Genomic DNA, 26,537 nt, shown 5'->3' with positions numbered 1-26,537 from the left:
TATGGCCTTATAGAGTTGGTTGAGAGCGGTCTTAGTGCCAGTATCAGTCTGTGGCGGTAAATAGACGGCTATGCATGTGTGGTCGTCAGTTTATCTTACGGTACTCTACCTCAGGCGAGCAATACCGAAAGACTTCTTTAATATTAGACATCGCACACCAGCTGTTATTGACAAAAAGACACACACACCCACCCCTTGTCTTACCAGAGGTAGCACCTCTTTTCTGCATGGAAAATCCAGCCAGTACATTGAAAATCCAGCCAGCTCTATATAGTCAGTTTCTTCGTTCAGCCACGTCTCGGTGAAACATAAGATGTTACAGTTTTTAATAATGTCCCGTTGGTAGGATACTCTTAATAGTAAGTCATCAATTTTATTTTCTAACGATTGCATGTTAGCAAGGAGAATGGAAGGCATTGGGAGTTTACTCACTCGCCTACGGATTCTCAGAAGGATCCCCGATCTGCGGCCCCTTTTCCGGCGTCTTTTCTTCACGTAAAAGGAATGGATCTGGGACTGTTCCTGTGAAAGCAGGATATCCTTCTCGTCGAACTTGTTAAGGGAACATGTTTCTTCCAGTCCTTGGTGAGTAATCGTGGTTCTGATGTCCAGAAGTTATTTTCGGTCATAAGAGACGGTAGCAGCAACATTATTTACAAAATAAGTAAAAAAACAAGTTACACAAAACGCACAATTGGTTGGAAGAATGTAAACCGTCAGCCATGTTCTTTCGGCGCCATCTTTGAAGATCAGAGAATGCTATCTTCAGGTGCTCTTCCTGGGAAAAGCTGCACCTGTGGTTAGAGCATTGGCCCATTAACTGAAAGGTTGCTGGATTAAATCCCTGAGCTGATAAGGTAAAAATCTGTCATTCTGCCCCTGAGCAAGGTAGTTAACCCACTGTTCCCCGGGTACAGAAGACGTGGATGTCGAGTATGGCGGCACCCGCCCCCCTCTCTGATTCAGAGGGGTTGGATTAAATTCGGAAGACACACTTCAGATGAATGCATTCAGTTGTACAACTCACTAGGTATCCCCCATTCCCTTACCTGAGATGGTCGCTGTCCACTGGCATGTCCACTGTCATGGTGCTAAACTTCCTTGGTCGCTGTCCACTGTCATGGTGCTGAACTTCCCTGGTTGCTGTCCACTGTCATGGTGCTGAACTTCCCTGGTCGCTGTCCATTGTCATGGTGCTGAACTTCCCTGGTTGCTGTCCACTGTCATGGTGCTGAACTTCCCTGGTCACTGTCCATTGTCATGGCGCTGAACTTCCCTGGTCGCTGTCCCCTGTCATGGTGCTGAACTTCCCTGGTCGCTGTCCCCTGTCATGGTGCTGAACTTCCCTGGTCGCTGTCCACTGTCATGGTGCTGAACTTCCCTGGTCGCTGTCCACTGTCATGGTGCTGAACTTCAATGGTCGCTGTCCACTGTCATGGTGCTGAATTTCCCTGGTCGCTGTCCACTGTCATGGTGCTGAACTTCAATGGTCGCTGTCCAGTGTCATGGTGCTGAACTTCCATGGTCGCTGTTCCCTGTCATGGTGCTGAACTTCCATGGTCGCTGTCCCCTGTCATGGTGCTGAACTTCCCTGGTCGCTGTCCCCTGTCATAGTGCTGATCTTCCCTGGTCGTTGTCCCCTGTCATAGTGCTGAACTTCCCTGGTCGCTGTCCCCTGTCATAGTGCTGATTTTCCCTGGTCGCTGTCCCCTGTCATAGTGCTGATCTTCCCTGGTCGCTGTCCCCTGTCATAGTGCTGATCTTCCCTGGTCGCTGTCCCCTGTCATAGTGCTGATTTTCCCTGGTCGCTGTCCCCTGTCATAGTGCTGATTTTCCCTGGTCGCTGTCCCCTGTCATAGTGCTGATTTTCCCTGGTCGCTGTCCCCTGTCATAGTGCTGATATTCCCTGGTCGCTGTCCCCTGTCAAAGTGCTGAACTTCCCATTCTGATTCTGTCACTGTGATTTGTTTGCTTTGTTTAGCATCCGAACTGTTAATCACGTAATAAAGTTATGTAATTGTGTATGTATGTATATTACCTCAATTTATCTTCTCACAGTATAAATAGTAATCTAAAACACAGATTACTTCTTCAACATTCCCATATGATCAATCTCTATATTACTTTTGTTTCATTTTATTCCTCTCTGTTTTGTCCCAAAAGGAATCATCGAACATATAATTATGTTTTATAATTATGTTTTATGTCAAATCAATAAGTACTTGTTCCCTAGCGGTGTCTCTGCTCTGGCAATCATGTTCCACTTCACACACACACACACACACACACACGCGCGCGCTGGCGCACGCACACGCATATACACACCACAGTAAACTACTGGGAGAGAACATCCATCTCAGTTAAATTCTATCTAATTTAGCCAGATACTGTATCTCTGAATCTGTAGAACATAACCCCTGATTCCCAGATATCTCTGAATGTGTAGGAACATAACCCCCGATTCCCAGACATCTCTGAATGTGTAGGAGCATAACCCCCGATTCCCAGACATCTCTGAATGTGTAGGAGCATAACCCCGATTCCCAGACATCTCTGAATGTGTAGGAGCATAACCCCGATTCCCAGACATCTCTGAATGTGTAGGAGCATAACCCCGATTCCCAGATATCTCTGAATGTGTAGGAGCATAACCCCGATTCCCAGACATCTCTGAATGTGTAGGAACATAACCCCGATTCCCAGACATCTCTGAATGTGTAGGAGCATAACCCCGATTCCCAGACATCTCTGAATGTGTAGGAGCATAACCCCGATTCCCAGATATCTCTGAATGTGTAGGAGCATAACCCCCGATTCCCAGATATCTCTGAATGTGTAGGAGCATAACCCCCGATTCCCAGATATCTCTGAATGTGTAGGAGCATAACCCCGATTCCCAGATATCTCTGAATGTGTAGGAGCATAACCCCGATTCCCAGACATCTCTGAATGTGTAGGAGCATAACCCCGATTCCCAGACATCTCTGAATGTGTAGGAGCATAACCCCGATTCCCAGACATCTCTGAATGTGTAGGAGCATAACCCCGATTCCCAGACATCTCTGAATGTGTAGGAGCATAACCCCGATTCCCAGACATCTCTGAATGTGTAGGAACATAACCCCCGATTCCCAGACATCTCTGAATGTGTAGGAGCATAACCCCGATTCCCAGACATCTCTGAATGTGTAGGAGCATAACCCCGATTCCCAGATATCTCTGAATGTGTAGGAGCATAACCCCGATTCCCAGATATCTCTGAATGTGTAGGAGCATAACCCCGATTCCCAGATATCTCTGAATGTGTAGGAGCATAACCCCGATTCCCAGATATCTCTGAATGTGTAGGAGCATAACCCCGATTCCCAGACATCTCTGAATGTGTAGGAGCATAACCCCGATTCCCAGACATCTCTGAATGTGTAGGAGCATAACCCCGATTCCCAAACATCTCTGAATGTGTAGGAGCATAACCCCCGATTCCCAGACATCTCTGAATGTGTAGGAGCATAACCCCGATTCCCAGACATCTCTGAATGTGTAGGAACATAACCCCGATTCCCAGACATCTCTGAATGTGTAGGAGCATAACCCCCGATTCCCAGACATCTCTGAATGTGTAGGAGCATAACCCCCGATTCCCAGACATCTCTGAATGTGTAGGAACATAACCCCGATTCCCAGACATCTCTGAATGTGTAGGAGCATAACCCCCGATTCCCAGACATCTCTGAATGTGTAGGAGCATAACCCCGATTCCCAGACATCTCTGAATGTGTAGGAGCATAACCCCCGATTCCCAGACATCTCTGAATGTGTAGGAACATAACCCCGATTCCCAGACATCTCTGAATGTGTAGGAGCATAACCCCGATTCCCAGACATCTCTGAATGTGTAGGAGCATAACCCCGATTCCCAGACATCTCTGAATGTGTAGGAGCATAACCCCGATTCCCAGACATCTCTGAATGTGTAGGAGCATAACCCCGATTCCCAGATATCTCTGAATGTGTAGGAGCATAACCCCGATTCCCAGACATCTCTGAATGTGTAGGAACATAACCCCGATTCCCAGACATCTCTGAATGTGTAGGAGCATAACCCCGATTCCCAGATATCTCTGAATGTGTAGGAGCATAACCCCGATTCCCAGATATCTCTGAATGTGTAGGAGCATAACCCCGATTCCCAGATATCTCTGAATGTGTAGGAGCATAACCCCGATTCCCAGACATCTCTGAATGTGTAGGAGCATAACCCCGATTCCCAGACATCTCTGAATGTGTAGGAGCATAACCCCGATTCCCAGACATCTCTGAATGTGTAGGAGCATAACCCCGATTCCCAGACATCTCTGAATGTGTAGGAGCATAACCCCGATTCCCAGACATCTCTGAATGTGTAGGAACAAAACCCCGATTCCCAGACATCTCTGAATGTGTAGGAGCATAACCCCGATTCCCAGACATCTCTGAATGTGTAGGAGCATAACCCCGATTCCCAGACATCTCTGAATGTGTAGGAGCATAACCCCGATTCCCAGACATCTCTGAATGTGTAGGAACATAACCCCGATTCCCAGACATCTCTGAATGTGTAGGAGCATAACCCCCGATTCCCAGACATCTCTGAATGTGTAGGAACATAACCCCCGATTCCCAGACATCTCTGAATGTGTAGGAGCATAACCCCCGATTCCCAGATATCTCTGAATCTGTCGAACATAACCCCCGATTCCAGTATCTTTTACTTGTGGAGATCCATTTTGGGTTAGGTTCAAACGGCAGCATTGGGAATGAATAAATGAATGAATGAATGAATGAATGAATAAATTAATAAATGAATGAATGAATAAACGAATTAATTAATAAATGAATGAATGAAGAAATACATGAATGAATAAACAAATTCATTAATAAATGAATGAATGACTTAAATAAATATTCACCTAATTATTTTCCCAGAAGCCATCCCAGTATATCCACATAAACCGAAGGCAATATGACATAGCCCTTAAACTATATAGTACAGTACAGTCCGTCTAAATAATGTTATCCCACTAACACTAGGGTGGCCTAACCATAGCTCATTTTGAAACATTCCAGAATGATCCATGTAATTGGCATGAAGCAACAATGTAACCGACTTCAGCAGCAGCCATAGAAGGCTCCATTACAGTTTGAAATGGAATCCATCGGATTCGGATGACGGATTAGCGTCCCAGCTAATCTCCGTCACTATGGAATCTTTCTCCTCCCCGGCCCCGTCTGCACCATTGCAATAAAACAGAATATTCATGGTTTGTGTTGCAGCTCTCTCTCTCTCTATCTACCCAAGTCCCCCAGCTGATGGTGACGTAGATGCGCGCGTGTGTTTGTGTGTCTGTGTGACTTTTGGCGAAGGGAGGGGGGACGATAAAAGAGGCATGCAGGGGCGCAAGGCATTGCTCATTTAAGATGTTCTATTTGAATACAGAATATCATCTTTCTAAAGGAATTTCATCTGGATTTAAAATGTAAAACAAATAGACAATCTAAAACAAATTGACAATCTGGAGCTTCTGTCGGTCCGCGTACCAAAATGATGTCAATGTATCATCAAATGGAATATTTGTGTTTGATTTATTTGAGATCGTAACGTTGGATATAGCCTTGGTCGGTTATTTCGCAAGACTGGTGTGCCATATATATATATATATATATATTTTTTTAAAGTTGACCAACGGACTGGACAGCAAAAGGAGCCGCATCTATACCGAGACCATCAGAATACATTTTCTGCGCTAACGCAGAGGAGATGGGCAGGAGAGGCGGCGAGCACTGCTGTCGGCTTGCGGGAGAAGAGAAGAGCCGTTTGGGTTTGCATGGATTTGGATTCTAAGGTCCCCTTCCATCGGTTCAGACCTCAGAATAACGTCTTCTTCGCCGCTGACAGCTTGACGGTTGGTCTATCTATCTGCCTGGCGGAACGGGCTAACGGCAAAAGGACGGGAGGAAAAGAAGAGCGAGCCATCACTTCTCCGGTTTGATCGATCGGTCGGAAGCAGAACGGGCTTGGGGACCAGTTTGAGTGTGCGTGAGGAAACCGATATCGCCTCTGGGGCATTCTTTCAACGGCAGGAGGCTAGGAGGCTACAGCACGTTTGACTGAGGAGGAGGAGGTGCTGATACAAACAATATAAACCTTTACAGCTGACCAAATAGATACCTCGGAGTCAAAAAAGGGGGTCGATAGGAAAAGAGGCATTACGCAGTGTCGACCAAAACACTTCAGGATACAAGTACAGGTGGGCTGTAATGAAATGCATTCGCCAGGGTCTCGTTAGTAGCTATAACTCAATGATATGCATGCAATAGCATGCATGGACGTTGAAACTGTAGGGCTGTACAATAACACTGTGCAACTCTCAAGGAGGGACCTTGGACACGAAAGGGGATGTGTAACATTGAGTAGAAGACAACTAGCTATGCAATGTGGAAGGCGTACGAGTCTTTTAAGATGGCATTTTACGTTCGTTTTTTACCTATAGATTATATGCTACAGTGTTTCTGAGAAGCGATGCAGACAGACAGCTAGAGCCGAGGCGGTAATAATTTAAATGTATGTATGTGCCTATGATCATAATGAATATCCCCAAGCCTATAACAAGGGCCAATGATGTGTCTTAAAGCCATGCAGTGGCAGTATAAGGTTCCACCAGACTAGCTCTTCGTATGGAGGAGGGGTTCTTCACAGCGTCACAGCAAACATCGCCTAGGCAATGCCTTATGAGTCAGGCAGTCCATGTGCATCAGTAGAGTTGAGGATGAGGACTGTGTGTTTGATGCGGTGTGCCGTGCCACGCTAGAGGGGGAAGCTGATTAGAGCGAGTGTGTCACCTCTCCGGGGTGCTGCTCCGTTTGCGCCTACAGATACAACGCAATCAATCTCTCTCTAGGGTCCACACCCCATGACAGTCAAATCACAGCTGCGTTATGTAGAGAAATACAGGGCTACACATTGGATATAGCCTCTGGCCCTATTGGTGATTGACAAGCATGGGCTGGCCAACCACATAGCTGTGTCAGCCCTATTGGTGATTGACAAGCATGGTCTGGCCAACCACATAGCTGTGTCAGCCCTATTGGTGATTGACAAGCATGGTCTGGCCAACCACATATCTGTGTCAGCCCTATTGGTGATTGACAAACATGGTCTGGCCAACCACATATCTGTGTCAGCCCTATTGGTGATTGACAAGCATGGTCTGGCCAACTACATAGCTGTGTCAGCCCTATTGGTGATTGACAAGCATGGTCTGGCCAACCACATAGCTGTGTCAGCCCTATTGGTGATTGACAAACATGGTCTGGCCAACCACATAGCTGTGTCAGCCCTATTGGTGATTGACAAGCATGGTCTGGCCAACCACATAGCTGTGTCAGCCCTATTGGTGATTGACAAACATGGTCTGGCCAACCACATAGCTGTGTCAGCCCTATTGGTGATTGACAAGCATGGTCTGGCCAACCACATAGCTGTGTCAGCCCTATTGGTGATTGACAAACATGGTCTGGCCAACCACATAGCTGTGTCAGCCCTATTGGTCATTGACAAGCATGGTCTGGCCAACCACATAGCTGTGTCAGCCCTATTGGTGATTGGTTAAACTACCGTTATTACATCACCTTATAGTTTGTACCACTTTGATGCCATTGTATTATGGATGGAAGCCTGGTGTCGTTTCTGATGAGGGTAGTAGGCTTTAGCGACAGTGTTGACATATATATACGATTTAAATAGAACAGATGATTATTCAATGTGTAAACGTGGCCTGGTTTATTTTCATAATGGTAGGTAGGTAGGGAAGTATGGCCCGGCCTGTAAGACTAGGCTAGGGATTCCCCCCTTAGGTAAATAACAGTGAATCAGAACTGTCTGTGTCTGTGAGATGAGAAAAAAAAGGCCTTCTGAATGATTGATTTAGCAACAGCTGAGGCTGTCCATGTCGCCTGCTGAGTCCGTGTTTACGGGCCTCTCAAATTGCCATCTTAAACTAGCCTCTGCAAACCGGCTGTCCAAAATAGGGAAAGGGGAAAAAAGATCCGTAGGCGCCCGTCTCGGTTTCTCTCAGTGCGCCGAGCGAAGCACAGGCTACATCATGTCATGTGTCTCAGAGCGCGTTCACTGCTGACTCGGCCGCATCATCAGCTGTGTTAGGGATCAAGGGGGGAGAGAGGGAGGTCTATCTATGTGGGGAGAGAGGGAGGTCTATCTATGTAGGGATAGCGGGAGAGAGGGAGGTCTATCTATGTCGGGATAGAGGGAGAGAGGGAGGCCTGTCTATGTAGGGAGAGAGGGAGGCCTGTCTATATAGGGATAGAGAGAGGGAGGTCTATCTATGTAGGGATAGCGGGAGAGAGGGAGGTCTATCTATGTCGGGATAGAGGGAGAGAAGGAGGCCTGTCTATGTAGGGAGAGAGGGAGGCCTGTCTATGTAGGGATAGAGGGAGAGAGGGAGGCCTGTCTATGTAGGGAGAGAGGGAGGCCTGTCTATATAGGGATAGAGAGAGGGAGGCATGTCTATAGAGGGAGAGAGGGAGGCCTGCCTATATAGGGAGAGAGGGAGGCCTGTCTATGTAGGGATAGGGGGAGAGAGGGAGGCCTGTCTATGTAGGGATAGAGGGAGAGGGGGAGGTCTATCTATGTAGGAATGGAGGGAGAGAGGGAGGCCTGTCTATGTAGGGATAGAGGGAGAGAGGGAGGCCTGTCTATGTAGGGAGAGAGGGAGGCCTGTCTATGTAGGGATAGAGGGAGAGAGGGAGGCCTGTCTATGTAGGGAGAGAGGGAGGCCTGTCTATATAGGGATAGAGAGAGGGAGGCCTGTCTATGTAGGGATAGAGGGAGGCCTGTCTATGTAGGGAGAGAGGGAGAGAGGGAGGCCTGTCTATGTAGGGATAGAGGGAGAGAGGGAGGTCTATCTATGTAGGAATGGAGGGAGAGAGGGAGGCCTGTCTATGTAGGGATGGAGGGAGAGAGGGAGGTCTATCTATGTAGGAAAGGAGGGAGAGAGGGAGGCCTGTCTATGTAGGGATAGAGGGAGAGAGGGAGGCCTGTCTATGTAGGGAGAGAGGGAGAGAGGGAGGCCTGTCTATGTAGGGATAGAGGGAGAGAGGGAGGTCTATCTATGTAGGAATGGAGGGAGAGAGGGAGGCCTGTCTATGTAGGGATAGAGGGAGAGAGGGAGGCCTGTCTATGTAGGGAGAGAAGGAGGCCTGTCTATGTAGGGATAGAGGTAGGTCTATCTATGTAGGGATGGAGGGAGAGAGATACATGTAGGGATAGATGGAGAGAGGGAGGTCTATCTATGTAGGAATGTAGGGAGAGAGGGAGGCCTGTCTATGCAGGTAGAGTGGGAGGCCTGTCTATGTAGGGATAGAGGGAGAGAGGGAGGTCTATCTATGCAGGGATAGAGGGAGAGAGGGAGGTCTATCTATGTAGGGAGAGAGGGAGGCCTGTCTATGTAGGGATAGAGGGAGAGAGGGAGGCCTGTCTATGTAGGGATAGAGGGAGAGAGGGAGGGGTAGAGGGATAGAGGGAGAGAGGGAGGCCTGTCTATGTAGGGAGAGAGGGAGGCCTGTCTATGTAGGGAGAGAGGGAGGCCTGTCTATGTAGGGATAGAGGGAGAGAGGGAGGGGTAGAGGGATAGAGGGAGAGAGGGAGGCCTCTCTATGTAGGGAGAGAGGGAGGCCTGTCTATATAGGGATAGAGAGAGGGAGGTCTATCTATGTATGGATAGAGGGAGAGAGGGAGGCCTGTCTATGTAGTGATAGAGGGAGGGGAGGCCTGTCTATGTAGGGATGGAGGGAGAGAGGGAGATCTATCTTTGTAGGGATGGAGGGAGAGAAGGAGGCCAGTCTATGTAGGGATGGAGGGAGAGAGGGAGGCCTGTCTATGTAGGGATAGAGGGAGAGAGGGAGGTCTATCTTTGTAGGGATGGAGAGAGAGAGGGAGGGGAGGCCTGTCTATGTAGGGATGGAGGGAGAGAGGGAAGGGAGGCCTGTCTATGTAGGGATAGAGGGAGAGAGGGAGGCCTGTCTATGTAGGGATGGAGGGAGGGGAGGCCTGTCTATGTAGGGATGGAGGGAGAGAGGGAGGCCTTTCTATGTAGGGATGGAGGGAGGGAGGCCTGTCTATGTAGGGAGAGAGGGAGGGGGGCCTGTCTATGTAGGGAGAGAGGGAGGGGAGGCCTGTCTATGTAGGGAGAGAGGGAGGGGGCCTGTCTATGTAGGGATAGAGGGAGAGAGGGAGGGGAGGCCTGTCTATGCAGGGAGAGAAGGTGGTCTATCTATGTAGGGATAGAAGGAGAGAGGGAGGTCTATCTATGTAGGGTTGGAGGGAGGGGAGGCCTGTCTATGTAGGGGTGGAGGGAGAGAGGGAGGGCTGTCTATGTAGGGAGAAAGGGAGGGGAGGTCTATCTATGTAGGGATGGAGGGAGAGAGGGAGGCCAGTCTATGTAGGGATGGAGGGAGGGGAGGCCTGTCTATGTAGGGATGGAGGGAGAGAGTGAGGGCTGTCTATGTAGGGATGGAGGGAGGGGAGGGCTGTCTATGTAGGGATGGAGGGAGAGAGGGAGGGCTGTCTATGTAGGGATGGAGGGAGAGAGGGAGGCCTGTCTATGTAGGGATGGAGGGAGAGAGGGAGGCCTGTCTATGTAGGGATGGAGGGAGAGAGGGAGGCCTGTCTATGTAGCGATGGAGGGAGAGAGGGAGGGCTGTCTATGTAGGGATGGAGGGAGAGAGGGAGGGCTGTCTATGGAGGGATGGAGGGAGAGAGGGAGGGCTGTCTATGTAGGAATGGAGGGAGGGAGAGAGGCAGGGCTGTCTATGTAGGGATGGAGGGAGAGAGGGAGAGAGGGAGGCCTGTCTATGTAGGGATGGAGAGAGAGACGGAGGTCTATCTATGTAGGGAGGGACATAGGGAGAGAGGGAGGGCTGTCTATGTAGGGATGGAGGGAGAGAGGGAGGCCTGTCTATGTAGGGATGGAGGGAGAGAGGGAGGTCTATCTATGTAGGGATGTCGGGAGAGAGGGAGGGCTGTCTATGTAGGGAGAGAGGGAGGGCTGTCTATGTAGGGATAGAAGGAGAGAGGGAGGGCTGTCTATGTAGGGATGTCGGGAGAGAGGGAGGGCTGTCTATGTAGGGATGGAGGGAGAGAGGGAGGGCTGTCTGTAGGGATAGAAGGAGAGCGGGTGGGCTGTCTATGTAGGGATGGAGGGAGAGAGGGAGGCCTGTCTATGTAGGGATGGAGGGAGAGAGGGAGGGCTGTCTATGTAGGGATGGAGGGAGAGAGGGAGGGCTGTCTATGTAGGGATGGAGGGAGAGAGGGAGGGTTGTCTATGTAGGGATGGAGGGAGAGAGGGAGGACTATCTATGTAGGGATGGAGGGAGAGAGGGAGGGCTGTCTATGTAGGGAGAGAGGGAGGTCTATCTATGTAGGGATGGAGGGAGAGAGGGAGGGCTGTCTATGTAGGGATGGAGGGAGAGAGGGAGGGCTGTCTATGTAGGGATGGAGGGAGAGAGGGAGATCTATCTATGTAGGGATGGAGGGAGAGAGGGAGGGCTGTCTATGTGAGGATGCAGAGGCCGTCTTTTGAGCTCCACATAACTGAGGAACTAAAGAAAAAGTCAATGATATGATATTACAAGACAGGTAGAGGTTTCAGACAGCTGTATTGAGGCCATAGCAACAAGACAGGTAGAGGTTTCAGACAACTGTATTGAGGCCATAGCAACAAGACAGGTAGAAGTTTCAGACAACTGTATTGAGGCCATAGCAACAAGACAGGTAGAGGTTTCAGACAACTTATTGAGGCCATAGCAACAAGACAGGTAGAGATTTCAGACAACTTATTGAGGCCATAGCAACAAGACAGGTAGAGGTTTCAGACAACTGTATTGAGGCCATAGCAACAAGACAGGTAGAGGTTTCAGACAACTTATTGAGGCCATAGCAACAAGACATGTAGAGGTTTCAGACAACTTATTGAGGCCATAGCAACAAGACAGGTAGAGGTTTCAGACAACTTATTGAGGCCATAGCAACAAGACAGGTAGAGGTTTCAGACAACTTATTGAGGCCATAGCAACAAGACAGGTAGAGGTTTCAGACAACTGTATTGAGGCCATAGCAACAAGACAGGTAGAGGTTTCAGACAACTTATTGAGGCCATAGCAACAAGACAGGTAGAGGTTTCAGACAACTTATTGAGGCCATAGCAACAAGACAGGTAGAGGTTTCAGACAACTTATTGAGGCCATAGCAACAAGACAGGTAGAGGTTTCAGACAACTTATTGAGGCCATAGCAACAAGACAGGTAGAGGTTTCAGACAACTGTATTGAGGCCATAGCAACAAGACAGGTAGAGGTTTCAGACAACTTATTGAGGCCATAGCAACAAGACAGGTAGAGGTTTCAGACAACTGTATTGAGGCCATAGCAACAAGACAGGTAGAGGTTTCAGACAACTTATTGAGGCCATAGCAACAAGACAGGTAGAGGTTTCAGACAACTTATTGAGGCCATAGCAACAAGACAGGTAGAGGTTTCAGACAACTTATTGAGGCCATAGCAACAAGACAGGTAGAGGTTTCAGACAACTTATTGAGGCCATAGCAACAAGACAGGTAGAGGTTTCAGACAACTTATTGAGGCCAGGCTTATTGCACATTCATATTTTAACACTTTATATTTTGGTCTAAGTTGCTGTTATAGCTACCTAATAACATGTAATTTGTTTTGTAAAATATGTTCCTTTGTAGTAATCTTGTGTTATTGCATAATGTTTAGATATAGACGTGGTCGTGTTAGAGAAGGGTATCTGTTACGGTGTCCACTGTCTTTACATTCTGAACGTATGTTTTCTTTCTATATTCGTTTATAGGTTTACAATTGTAAGTGTCATTGGAAAGGGGACTAGGCAACATGGCAGACAGTCTATCTGGGAGCTTAACCCAACACCACTGGAGCTATGAGGCCCGAGCAGCGCTGTCCAGAGGCCGTTGTGCTCAATTTAGCCATCAGTCCTTTGTTTTAGTTTACGGTATTGTCCGTGGTGCTGAATGTGGTAGTTTACGGTATTGTCCGTGGTGCTGAATGTGGTAGTTTACGGTACTGTCCGTGGTGCTGAATGTTGTAGTTTACGGTACTGTCCGTGATGCGGAATGTTGTAGTTTACGGTACTGTGCGTGGTGCTGAATGTTGTAGTTTACGGTACTGTCCGTGGTGCTGAATGTGGTAGTTTAAGGTACTGTCCGTGGTGCTGAATGTTGTAGTTTATGGTATTGTCCGTGGTGCTGAATGTTGTAGTTTACGGTACTGTCCGTGGTGCTGAATGTGGTGGTTGACGGTACTGTCCGTGGTGCTGAATGTGGTGGTTGACGGTATTGTCCGTGGTGCTGAATGTTGCAGTTTACGGGCACTGTCCGTGGTGCTGAATGTGGTGGTTGACGGTACTGTCCGTGGTGCTGATTGTTTCCTGTGTCGGTATAAGGGCACATCAAGGGATTCCAACAGACTACTAAAAAGGTTTATTACACTGGAAAAATAACACTTTTATGGGATATTGTATCTTCAGCTTGTTTATTTAGCTTTGTTTGGTCTCTGGGGATGACGTTACTGGCTGGATATTGTCCACACACACACACACACACACACACGCACGCATGTACACACACACACGCACACACACACACACACACGCACGCATGTACACACACACACACACACACGCACGCATGTACACACACACACACACAAAATCTGGAAAGGAATTTTGTCACATGAATTGTGGTGAATCTGTCACCTCCTCTAGCCCATGTATTGATGTGTGACTGATGATATCGTGTTTCCCCGATTTCCTCATTATTCCCTCGTAATTACATTAATCTTCCAACCCGGATTTCTGGAAAACTGGGGAATGTGAGGAAAATGACTGGAATTCTGTCTTGTTGTCCCAATTACTCTATCAACCCCTTTTCTTCTTAGAATATCGTATTCATATCTACAGCTTGCTTTTAATAAGGCTTTAATAAACGACTCCCAACATCACCCTTAATAAGGCTTTAATAAACGACTCCCAACCATTACCCTTAATAAGGCTTTAATAAACGACTCCCAACATCACCCTTAATAAGGCTTTAATAAACGACTCCCAACCATTACCCTTAATAAGGCTTTAATAAACGACTCCCAACATCACCCTTAATAAGGCTTTAATAAACGACTCCCAACCATTACCCTTAATAAGGCTTTAATAAACGACTCCCAACATCACCCTTAATAAGGCTTTAATAAACAACTCCCAACCATTACCCTTAATAAGGCTTTAATAAACAACTCCCAACCATTACCCTTAATAAGGCTTTAATAAACGACTCCCAACATCACCCTTAATAAGGCTTTAATAAACGACTCCCAACCATTACCCTTAATAAGGATTTAATAAACGACTCCCAACCATTACCCTTAATAAGGCTTTAATAAACGACTCCCAACCATTACCCTTAATAAGGCTTTAATTAACGACTCCCAACCATTACCCTTAATAAGGCTTTAATAAACGACTCCCAACCATTACCCTTAATAAACAACTCCCAGCCATTACTCTCTGAGGTCAATAAAGATCCCATGGCACTTATCGTAAGAGTAGGGGTGTTAACGCCCGTGTCCTGGTTAAATTCCCAATCTGGCCCTCAAACCATCACGGTCACCTAATAATCCCCAGTTTACAATTGGCTCATTCATCCCCCTCCTCTCCCCTGTAACTATTCCCCAGGTCATTGCTGCAAATGAGAACGTGTTCTCAGTCAACTTAACTGGTAAAATAACGGATCAATAAAATAAAATAATTACCCTTAATAATGCTTTAATAATCGACTCCCAACCATTACCCTTAATAAGGCTTTAATAAACGACTCCCAACCATTACCCTTAATAAGGCTTTAATAAACGACTCCCAACCGTTAACCTTAATAAGGCTTTAACAAAGCACTCGCGTTACCACACATTATCTCTATTCGATTTCAAGTTTCCAGTTTTATTAGTCATATGTACAGGATACACATGGTATACACCGCCCAACACATTTGTATTTATTTATTTTATTTTAACTTTATTTAACTAGGCAAGTCAGTGAAGAACAACTTCTTATTTTCAATGACGGCCTAGGAACAGTGGGTTAACTGGTCTAGGAACAGTGGGTTAACTGGTCTAGGAACAGTGGGGTTAACTGGTCTAGGAACAGTGGGGTTAACTGGTCTAGGAACAGTGGGTTAACTGGTCTAGGAACAGAGGGTTAACTGGTCTAGGAACAGTGGGTTAACTGGTCTAGGAACAGTGGGGTTAACTGGTCTAGGAACAGAGGGTTAACTGGTCTAGGAACAGTGGGTTAACTGGTCTAGGAACAGTGGGTTAACTGGTCTAGGAACAGTGGGTTAACTGGTCTAGGAACAGTGGGTTAACTGGTCTAGGAACAGTGGGTTAACTGGTCTAGGAACAGTGGGTTAACTGGTCTAGGAACAGTGGGTTAACTGGTCTAGGAACAGTGGGTTAACTGCCTGTTCAGGGGGCAGAACGAAAGCACCTTGTCAGCTCGGGGGTTTGAACTTGCAACCTTCCCGTCACTAGTCCAACGCTCTAACCACTAGGCTACCCTGCCGCCTCTACACTCTAACCACTAGGCTACCCTGCCGCCTCTACACTCTAACCACTAGGCTACCCTGCCGCCTCTACACTCTAACCACTAGGCTACCTGCCGCCTCTACACTCTAACCACTAGGCTACCCTGCCGCCTCCACACTCTAACCACTAGGCTACCCTGCCGCGTCTACACTCTAACCACTAGGCTACCTGCCACCTCTACACTCTAACCACTAGGCTACCCTGCCGCCCCTACACTCTAACCACTAGGCTACCCTGCCGCCTCTACACTCTAACCACCAGGCTACCCTGCCGCCTCTACACTCTAACCACTAGGCTACCCTGCCGCCTCTACACTCTAACCACTACGCTACCCTGCCGCCTCTACACTCTAACCACTAGGCTACCCTGCCACCTCTACACTCTAACAAAAGGGTTGAATACTTGAGTTAACTGCCTTGTTCACGGGCAGAACGACAGATACTTACTTGCAGGTTCTTTCTCGACAATGAAACGATAAGAAATCATAAAAGATAAGAATAGGAACATAAAGTAAAATATAATAAATATTTAAGCATAAGTATAACACAGTTTATAGTACAATATTATATATACTGCTCAAAAAAATAAAGGGAACACTTAAACAACACAATGTAACTCCAAGTCAATCACACTTCTGTGAAATCAAACTGTCCACTTAGGAAGCAACGCTGATTGACAATACATTTCACATGCTGTTGTGCAAATGGAATAGACAACAGGTGGAAATTATAGGCAATTAGCAGACACCCCCAATAAAGGAGTGGTTCTGCAGGTGGAGACCACAGACCACTTCTCAGTTCCTATGCTTCCTGGCTGATGTTTTGGTCACTTTTGAATGCTGGCGGTGCTTTCACTCTAGTGGTAGCATGAGACGGTGTCCCAGAGCATGGAGGCGCTACCAGGAGACAGGCCAGTACATCAGGAGACGTGGAGGAGGGCAACAACCCAGCAGCAGGACCGCTACCTCTGCCTTTGTGCAAGGAGGAGCACTGCCAGAGCCCTGCAAAATGACCGCCAGCAGGCCACAAATGTGCATGTGTCTGCTCAAACAGTCAGAAACAGACTCCATGAGGGTGGTATGAGGGCCCGACGTCCACAGGTGGGGGTTGTACTTACAGCCCAACACCATGCAGGACGTTTGGCATTTGCCAGAAAACACCAAGATTGGCAAATTCGTCACTGGCACCCTGTGCTCTTCACAGATGAAAGCAGGCACAGCCCTCTATGTGCTCGAGATGAGATCCTCAGACCCCTTGTGAGACCATATGCTGGTGCGGTTGGCCCTGGGTTCCTCCTAATGCAAGACAATGCTAGACCTCATGTGGCTGGAGTGTGTCAGCAGTTCCTGCAAGAGGAAGGCATTGATGCTATGGACTGGCCAGCCCGTTCCCCAGACCTGAATCCAATTGAGCACATCTGGGACATCATGTCTCACTCCATCCACCAACGCCACGTTGGACCACAGACTGTCCAGGAGTTGGCGGATGCTTTAGTCCAGCTCTGGGAGGAGATCCCTCAGGAGACCATCCGCCACCTCATCAGGAGCATGCCCAGGAGGTGTAGGGAGGTCATACAGGCACGTGGAGGCCACACACACTACTGAGCCTCATTTTGACTTGTTTTAAGGACATTACATCAAAGTTGGATCAGCCTGTAGTGTGGTTTTCCACTTTAATTTTGAGTGTGACTCCAAATCCAGACCTCCATGGGTTGATAAATTTGATTTCCATCGATCATTTTTGTGTGATTTTGTTGTGTGCACATTCAACTAGGTAAAGAAAAAAGTATTTAATAAGAATATTTCATTCATTCAGATCTAGGATGTGTTATTTTAGTGTTCCCTTTATTTTTTTGAGCAGTGTACTTTGGTTGGTGTTCTCAACAACATGGAACACTGGTCACTTGAATAATGTTTACATACTGTATTCTACTGTATTCTAGTTAATGCCACTCTGACACGTTTTTAATATGTAGAACTCTTTTTGACGTTTTCCACATTTGTTACGGCCTGAATTTAAAAAGAAGGGCAACTATTGATAGATGGGCAAACATTTTTGAAAAAGCAGACGTTGAATGTCCCTGCTGACATTATTAATTACACTATGGATGGTGTATCAATACACCCAGTCAGTACGAAGATTCAGTTGCCGGAGAGGAAGGAAACCGCTCAGGAATTTCACCATGAGGCCAATGGTGACTTTAAAACAGTTTAATGGCTGTGATAAAATAATTGAATGGCTGTGATAGAAGAAACCTGAGGATGGATCAACAACGTTGTAGTTACTCCACAATACTAACCTAAATGACAGAGTGAAAAGACGAAGCCTATACAGAATAGTCACTAAAGTAATACTGCAAAAAAATGTGACAAAGCAATTAACTTTTGTGTTAAATCCAATACAACACATTACTGAGTACTACTCTCTACATATTCAAGCATAGTGGTGGCTGCATCATGTTATGGTTATGCTTGTCATCGTTAAGGACTAGGGAGTTTGGAGAATGGAGCTAAGCACTGAAAAAAAATCTTAGAGGGAAACCTGGTTCAGTCTGCTTTCCAACAGACATTGAGAGATTCATTCAAATTTCAGCAGGACAATAACCTAAAACACAACGCCAAATCTACATAAGTTGTTTACCAAGAAGACAGTGAATGTTCCTGCGTGGCCGAGTTACAGTTTTGACTTAAATCTACTTGAAAATCTATGGCAAGACCTGAATTTGAAGAATTATGAAAAGAATAATGGGCAAATGTTGCAAAATCCAGGTGTTGAAAGCCCTTAGAGATTTACCCAGACAGAGCTGTAATCACTGCTAAAGGGGATTATAACATGTATTGACATGTAGTAACATGTAGGAACTAATCAAGATATATTAGTGTTTTATTTTTCAGAATATTTTTATACAAATGTCAGACATTTTCTTCAACCGACGTTACAGATTAGTTTGTGTAAATTGTTAACAAAAAAAAATTTGCATTTTAATCCCACTTTGTAACATAATAAAATGTGGGAAAAGTCAAGGGGTGTGAATACTTTCTGAAGGCTCTGCTTGTGTGTTTGTGATAAGGTGAAGGTTGCACAATACACTGAAACTTCTGTCGTTTTTCGATACTAGATCATGAAAAACGGTTTGGGACCAAAATGTTTGTTATGTTCGGTACTTCTGTTTACAAATGTGTTTCAAGGATCAAGCCTGTCTATCAGCCCAGCCAACCACTTCTTATAGCCCAGCCTGCCTGCTCCACTAACTAACTCACTGCTAGTCTGCACTGGGAGTCTGGGCTGCATCATGTTAGCTCCACTAACTCACTGCTAGCCTGGGTGTCTGGGCTGCATCATGTTAGCTCTCCACTAACTCACTGCTAGCCTGGGAGTCTGGGCTGTATCATGTTAGCTCCACTAACTCACTGCTAGCCTGGGAGTCTGGGCTGCATCATGTTAGCTCCACTAACTCACTGCTAGTCTGCATTGGGAGTCTGGGCTGCATCATGTTAGCTCTCCACTAACTCACTGCTAGCCTGGGAGTCTGGGCTGTATCATGTTAGCTCCACTAACTAACTGCTAGCCTGGGAGTCTGGGCTGTATCATGTTAGCTCCACTAACTAACTGCTAGCCTGGGAGTCTGGGCTGTATCATGTTAGCTCCACTAACTCACTGCTAGCCTGGGAGTCTGGGCTGCATCATGTTAGCTCTCCACTAACTCACTGCTAGCCTGGGTGTCTGGGCTGCATCATGTTAGCTCCACTAACTCACTGCTAGCCTGCACTGGGAGTCTGGGCTGCATCATGTTAGCTCCACTAACTCACTGCTAGTCTGGGTGTCTGGGCTGCATCATGTTAGCTCTCCACTCATGCTGCACAGAAGTTAACACACTTGAATAATGCGACACGGCATGCAGACATTTTGAAACGGTTAATTACTGTTCGCTAAGCAATGTCCATACAGGCCAGAACACTTTACAATGGAAGAAGATACCAGTAGCTTCCAGCTTTGAAGGCTAACTTTCCTTGCTAGCTGACAGCTAAAGCTAACATCAGTTTACTAGCCTAGTACTTTGTATTTGATAATATGCAAACCATAATGCAAAATATGCTGACTTCAAACCTGATTGCCACCAAAAACTTTATTCATTCACATATTTGGTTTCGTGAATGAGGTCATTACTGGTTAAAGAGACAGCGCACATTTCTTTTTTTTATAAAAGAAGCTTCTTGTAGCTTCTTGTAAATAAGTCTCAAATGGAAGGAAACATCTGTAGCTCCATGAAATCAGCCTCTTATTACATATGTATTCACCTGTACTGTGAACAGACCCAGGCTATCTTAATTTACCCAGTTCATCAAAAGAGATTTCCCATTCAAATAAATTATTACCATTATGTTATGAATTTAGTTTGGTAAAAAACAAAGTAAAATTGATTGTATGATTGATTCAGTAATGCATACACATGTCTGTCTCTAAAAAATGTTGAATGTAGAAAATTCTAATGTAATGATATTGAACGAACAAATTCTAATGTAATGATATTAAGAAAAGAAAAGCCCAGTGATTGAAAAGAGCAGTAGCTATGTAAGTTTATCTGTCTGAATCAAGTGCCATTCTCTGACTTTGGCACAAAAAAAAAATGTTTTGCAGTGGTATTGTTTTGGTACAGTTTTTTTCTCAGCCGACGGTAAGGGAGAGAACAGCTCGTGTCTGGGGTGTGTGGGACCCTGGAAGATGTTGTGGACCTTCCTCAGGCACCGTGTCAAGTAGATTTCCTGGATGATGTTGCGGACCTTCCTCAGGCACCGTTTCAAGTAGATTTCCCGGATGATGTTGCGGACCTTCCTCAGGCACCGTTTCAAGTAGATTTCCTGGATGATGTTGCAGACCTTCCTCAGGCACCGTTTCAAGTAGATTTCCCGGATGATGTTGCGGACCTTCCTCAGGCACCGTTTCAAGTAGATTTCCCAGTTACTCATCTCATGTGTATATACTGTACCTTATACCATCTATTGCACCATGCCTACAGTATGCCGCTCATCCATATATTTATATGTACATATTCTTATTCCTCCCTTTAGATTGGTGTGTATTAGGTAGTTGTTGGGGAATTTTTAGATTGCTTGTTAGATATTACTGCATGGTCGGAACTAGAAGCACAAGCATTTCACTACATTCACATTAACATCTGCCAACCATGTGTATGTGACCAATACAATTAGATTTGAAGTCAACAATCACTCCTTTGTTTTGCTGACTTTGAGGGAGAAGTTGTTGACCTGGCACCACAATTCCAGTTCACTTTACCTCCTCTCTATAGGCTGACTCATCGTTGTTGGTTATCAGGCCTACAACCGTGGTGTCGTCAGCAGACTTGATGATGGAGTTGGTGTCGTGCAAAGTCACACAGTTGTGGGTGAATAGGGAGTACAGCAGAGGACCGAGGACACACCCCTGAGGGGCCCCCTGTGTTAAGAGTCAGTGTGGATGAGATGTTGTTGACAATCCTCACAGCCTGTGGTCTGCCCATCAGGAATACCAGAATCCTGTTGCAGAGGGCGGTGGGAACAACGGCACCCGATTGGCCGGAGCAGCTAGAGCCTTCCTGGATGCTATTGTCTGCCTCCGTGTGATCATAGAACGTGTTAAGCACGTCTGGATTTACCTTTGTAGTCCGTGAAAAGCCTGCAGTCCTAGCCACATGCGTCGGTCCGTGAGTCGGTCCGTGAGTCCGTGAGTTTATTCAATTCAAGTTGAAGTGTGTATTTTTGTGTCCCTAATAGTTATAGAGCTCGTACCTGCTTGCCTTGTACATGTCGCGCACATCGAGTCATCAGGGTTCGTTCTGCTAACTTCATTGGTTAAAATTTACCATGAGAATAAAGACTGCTTCCGGGTTGAGAGGATTCTTGCTGGAAAATGTTATTGTACAGTTCACTGAGTGCCACTTGATGTTTGTTTGTGGCGGTATGTACACAGCTGTGATAACAACACACGTGAATTCCCTCAGTATATAGTGGGGTCGGTATTTTAACATCAGAAACTCCAGGTCGGGTGAACAGGAGCTTGAGATGTTTTCAACCTCGGTACACTAGGTATTGTTGATGAGGAAACATACGCTCCCCCCACCCTCCTCCTACTCTTACCAGATCCTGCCATTCGAACCATACAGAAAATGGAAAAGCTGTGTTGTTAAATCTACAAAACCCTGCTAGGTAAAGTCCCCCCTTATCTCAGCTCGCTGGTCACCATAGCATCTCCCACCTGTAGCACACGCTCCAGCAGGTATATCTCTCTAGTCACCCCCAAAACCAATTCTTTCTTTGGCCGCCTCTCCTTCCAGTTCTCTGCTGCCAATGACTGGAACGAACTACAAAAACCTCTGAAACTGGAAACACTTATCTCCCTCACTAGCTTTAAGCACCAACTGTCAGAGCAGCTCACAGATTACTGCACCTGTACATAGCCCACCTATAATTTAGCCCAAACAACTACCTCTTTCCCTACTGTATTTAATTTATTTATTCATTTTGCTCCTTTGCACCCCATTATTTTTATTTCTACTTTGCACATTCTTCCATTGCAAATCTACCATTCCAGTGTTTTACTTGCTATATTGTATTTACTTTGCCACCATGGCCTTTTTTTGCCTTTACCTCCCTTATCTCACCTCATTTGCTCACATCGTATTTAGACTTGTTTATACTGTATTATTGACTGTATGTTTGTTTTACTCCATGTGTAACTCTGTGTCGTTGTATGTGTCGAACTGCTTTGCTTTATCTTGGCCAGGTCGCAATTGTAAATGAGAACTTGTTCTCAACTTGCCTACCTGTTTAAATAAAGGTGAAATAAAATAAAATAAAAATAGCAGAGTCGAACGAATTGTCCGTAAGCCATGATGTCCCTCAGTGATTGAAGCCTTGCTCTCACATTAACGTGTGGCATGTATGGCTAACTGTTCTCCATGTGCAGCATAGAGCAGTAGAGAGCAGTGGAGAGCAGTGGAGAGCAGTAGAGAGCAGTAGAGAGCAGTGGAGAGCAGTGGAGAGCAGTGGAGAGCAGTAGAGAGCAGTAGAGAGCAGTGGAGAGCAGTAGAGAGCAGTGGAGAGCAGTAGAGAGCAGTAGAGAGCAGTAGAGAGCAGTGAAGAGCAGTGGAGAGCAGTGGAGAGCAGTAGAGAGCAGTGAAGAGCAGTAGAGAACAGTAGAGAGCAGTAGAGAGCAGTAGAGAGCAGTGAAGAGCAGTAGAGAGCAGTAGAGAGCAGTGGAGAGCAGTAGAGAGCAGTAGAGAGCAGTAGAGAGCAGTAGAGAGCAGTAGAGAGCAGTAGAGAGCAGTAGAGAGCAGTGGAGAGCAGTAGAGAGCAGTAGAGAGCAGTGGAGAGCAGTAGAGAGCAGTGGAGAGCAGTGGAGAGCAGTAGAGAGCAGTAGAGAGCAGTGAGAGAGCAGTGGAGAGCAGTAGAGAGCAGTAGAGAGCAGTAGAGAGCAGTGAAGAGCAGTGGAGAGCAGTAGAGAGCAGTAGAGAGCAGTGAAGAGCAGTGGAGAGCAGTAGAGAGCAGTAGAGAGCAGTAGAGAGCAGTGGAGAGCAGTGAAGAGCAGTGGAGAGCAGTAGAGAGCAGTAGAGAGCAGTAGAGAGCAGTAGAGAGCAGTAGAGAGCAGTGAAGAGCAGTGGAGAGCAGTAGAGAGCAGTAGAGAGCAGTGGAGAGCAGTAGAGAGCAGTAGAGAGCAGTAGAGAGCAGTGAAGAGCAGTGAAGAGCAGTGGAGAGCAGTAGAGAGCAGTAGAGAGCAGTGGAGAGCAGTAGAGAGCAGTAGAGAGCAGTGGAGAGCAGTGAGAGCAGTAGAGAGCAGTGGAGAGCAGTAGAGAGCAGTAGAGAGCAGTGGAGAGCAGTAGAGAGCAGTAGGGAGCAGTAGAGAGCAGTAGAGAGCAGTAGAGAGCAGTAGAGAGCAGTGGAGAGCAGTAGAGAGCAGTAGAAGAGCAGTGGAGAGCAGTGGGGAGCAGTAGAGAGCAGTGGAGAGCAGTGGAGAGCAGTGGAGAGCAGTAGAGAGCAGTAGAGAGCAGTGAAGAGCAGTAGAGAGCAGTAGAGAGCAGTGGAGAGCAGTAGAGAGCAGCAGTAGAGAGCAGTGGAGAGCAGTAGAGAGCAGTAGAGAGCAGTGGAGAGCAGTAGAGAGCAGTAGAAGAGCAGTGGAGAGCAGTAGGGAGCAGTAGAGAGCAGTGGAGAGCAGTAGAGAGCAGTGAAGAGCAGTGGAGAGCAGTGGGGAGCAGTAGAGAGCAGTGGAGAGCAGTGGAGAGCAGTAGAGAGCAGTAGAGAGCAGTGAAGAGCAGTGGAGAGCAGTAGAGAGCAGTGGAGAGCAGTGAGAGAGCAGTGGAGAGCAGTAGAGAGCAGTAGAGAGCAGTAGAGAGCAGTAGAGAGCAGTGGAGAGCAGTAGAGAGCAGTAGAGAGCAGTAGAGAGCAGTAGAGAGCAGTAGAAGAGCAGTGAAGAGCAGTGGAGAGAGCAGTAGAGAGCAGTAGAGAGCAGTAGAGAGCAGTAGAGAGCAGTAGAGAGCAGTGAAGAGCAGTAGAGAGCAGTGGAGAGCAGTAGAGAGCAGTAGAGAGCAGTGGAGAGCAGTAGAGAGCAGTGAGAGAGCAGTGGAGAGCAGTAGGGAGCAGTGAAGAGCAGTGGAGAGCAGTGGGGAGCAGTAGAGAGCAGTGGAGAGCAGTGGGGAGCAGTAGAGAGCAGTAGAGAGCAGTAGAGAGCAGTGGAGAGCAGTAGAGAGCAGTGGAGAGCAGTAGAGAGCAGTAGAGAGCAGTGGAGAGCAGTGGAGAGCAGTGGAGAGCAGTAGAGAGCAGTAGAGAGCAGTGGAGAGCAGTGGGGAGCAGTAGGGAGCAGTAGAGAGCAGTGGAGAGCAGTGGGGAGCAGTAGAGAGCAGTAGAGAGCAGTGGAGAGCAGTGGGGAGCAGTAGAGAGCAGTAGAGAGCAGTGGAGAGCAGTGGAGAGCAGTGGAGAGCAGTAGAGAGCAGTAGAGAGCAGTAGAGAGCAGTAGAGAGCAGTGAAGAGCAGTGAAGAGCAGTAAGAGAGCAGTAGAGAGCAGTAGAGAGCAGTAGAGAGCAGTAGAGAGCAGCATAGAGCAGTAGAGAGCAGTAGAGAGCAGTAGAGAGCAGTCAGGACCTGGGCAGAAAATAATGCTATCCACAATGTTCATAGTCATTTACAGAGCTGAGCATTTCTGAGCATTTGAAACTATATGTGTCCCAAATGTCTCTGGTCAAAGTAGTGCCCTATATAGGGAATAGGGAGCTATGTGAGACCTATACAAACTTGTGTTCCAGTCCACCAACCTTAGAAGGCACTGAGGTCTGGTGATCACGTCTGTTATACAGTGGTATGGAAGAAAGGTCATTGCTATTCCTCATAGTGGAAGACTAATTGGAGCTTTAAACACGCACACACTCACAGACACACACACTTCATTAAATAGCTCAATTTCCGGCAAATGGCTTGACCTGCTGATACCACATGGCTTGGCCTGCTGATACCAAATGGCTTGGCCTGCTGATACCACATGGCTTGGCCTGCTGATACCAAATGGCTTGGCCTGCTGATACCACATGGCTTGGCCTGCTGATACCACATGGCTTGGCCTGCTGATACCACATGGCTTGGCCTGCTGATACCACATGGCTTGGCCTGCTGATACCACATGGCTTGGCCTGCTGATACCACATGGCTTGGCCTGCTGATACCACATGGCTTGGCCTGCTGATACCACATGGCTTTGCCTGCTGATACCACATGGCTTGGCCTGCTGATACCAAATGGCTTTGCCTGCTGATACCACATGGCTTGGCCTGCTGATATCAAATAGCTTGGCCTGCTGATACCACATAGCTTGGCCTGCTGATATCACATGGCTTGGCCTGCTGATACCACATGGCTTGGCCTGCTGATACCACATGGCTTGGCCTGCTGATACCACATAGCTTGGCCTGCTGATATCAAATAGCTTGGCCTGCTGATACCACATGGCTTGGCCTGCTGATACCACATGGCTTGGCCTGCTTCAACCCATTCACTTTGAAAAAAGTGACAATATACAGTATTATTATCTTCAACTGCCATTCATGTCTCTCTGTCTCTCATTCTCCTACTCTCCCTCTCTATCTCTAACTCTCTCTCTGTTTCTGTCTCACTCCTCTCTATCTCTCACACTCTCTCTCTCTTTCTCTCTCTCTAGGTGTTGTGAGGTACCAGCCACAGCCCAGTGCTGGATCCCAGAGGGCCATTCAGTGTGGTAAGGACCCCCAGGACCCCCGAGGGTGGATGGATCGCTTCAGGCCGAGGCTGACGAGGCCGGGGCCGGAGATCAGGACGGGGTCGTCCTCCTCCTCCTACCAAGCCTGCCTCTGGTTGGGCCTGCTCTCCGTGGCCGCAGCCTTCAAGTGCGCAGAGGGCACCCGCACCACCCCCAGCCCCGCCACCACAGACTCCCACAATGCCACCTGCTCCGAGGGCACGTCCAGGTGCAAGCCAGGAATCGTCCTGCCCATCTGGTACCCTGAGGACCCCTCCATGGGGGATAAGATGGCCCGAGTCATCGTCTACTTTGTAGCTATGATCTACATGTTCCTGGGAGTGTCCATCATAGCAGATCGCTTCATGGCGGCCATCGAGGTCATCACCTCCCAGGAGAAGGAGATTATTATTAAGAGAGCCAACGGAGAGACCACCACCGCTACCATCAGAATCTGGAACGAGACGGTCTCCAACCTGACCCTCATGGCCCTGGGTTCTAGTACCCCTGAGATCCTGCTGTCTGTCATCGAAGTCTGTGGACACGACTTCGTAGCTGGCGA

General features: G+C 47.3%; 1 protein-coding gene across 1 annotated transcript in view; it reads left to right on the top strand.

The window, feature by feature from the left end:
• The first annotated feature begins 5,444 nt into the window (after window positions 1–5,444).
• LOC112239860 (sodium/calcium exchanger 3) overlaps window positions 5,445–26,537 on the top strand; it is a 175,795-nt gene continuing 154,702 nt past the window's right edge. Inside the window, exons 1-2 of the mRNA XM_042325125.1 lie at window positions 5,445–6,287; window positions 25,919–26,537. The exon at window positions 25,919–26,537 is cut by the window's right edge and continues 1,320 nt beyond it. Coding sequence (XP_042181059.1) covers window positions 26,005–26,537 — 533 coding nt within the window. The 5' untranslated portion in view covers window positions 5,445–6,287; window positions 25,919–26,004. The remainder of the gene's footprint in view (window positions 6,288–25,918) is intronic.

The sequence above is a fragment of the Oncorhynchus tshawytscha genome, linkage group LG08, assembly GCF_018296145.1.
Source record: "Oncorhynchus tshawytscha isolate Ot180627B linkage group LG08, Otsh_v2.0, whole genome shotgun sequence".
In the NCBI taxonomy this organism is placed as follows: Eukaryota; Metazoa; Chordata; class Actinopteri; order Salmoniformes; family Salmonidae; genus Oncorhynchus; species Oncorhynchus tshawytscha.
Note: the sequence above shows the minus strand (reverse complement) of the source record. Positions and strands in the feature narration are given on the sequence as shown.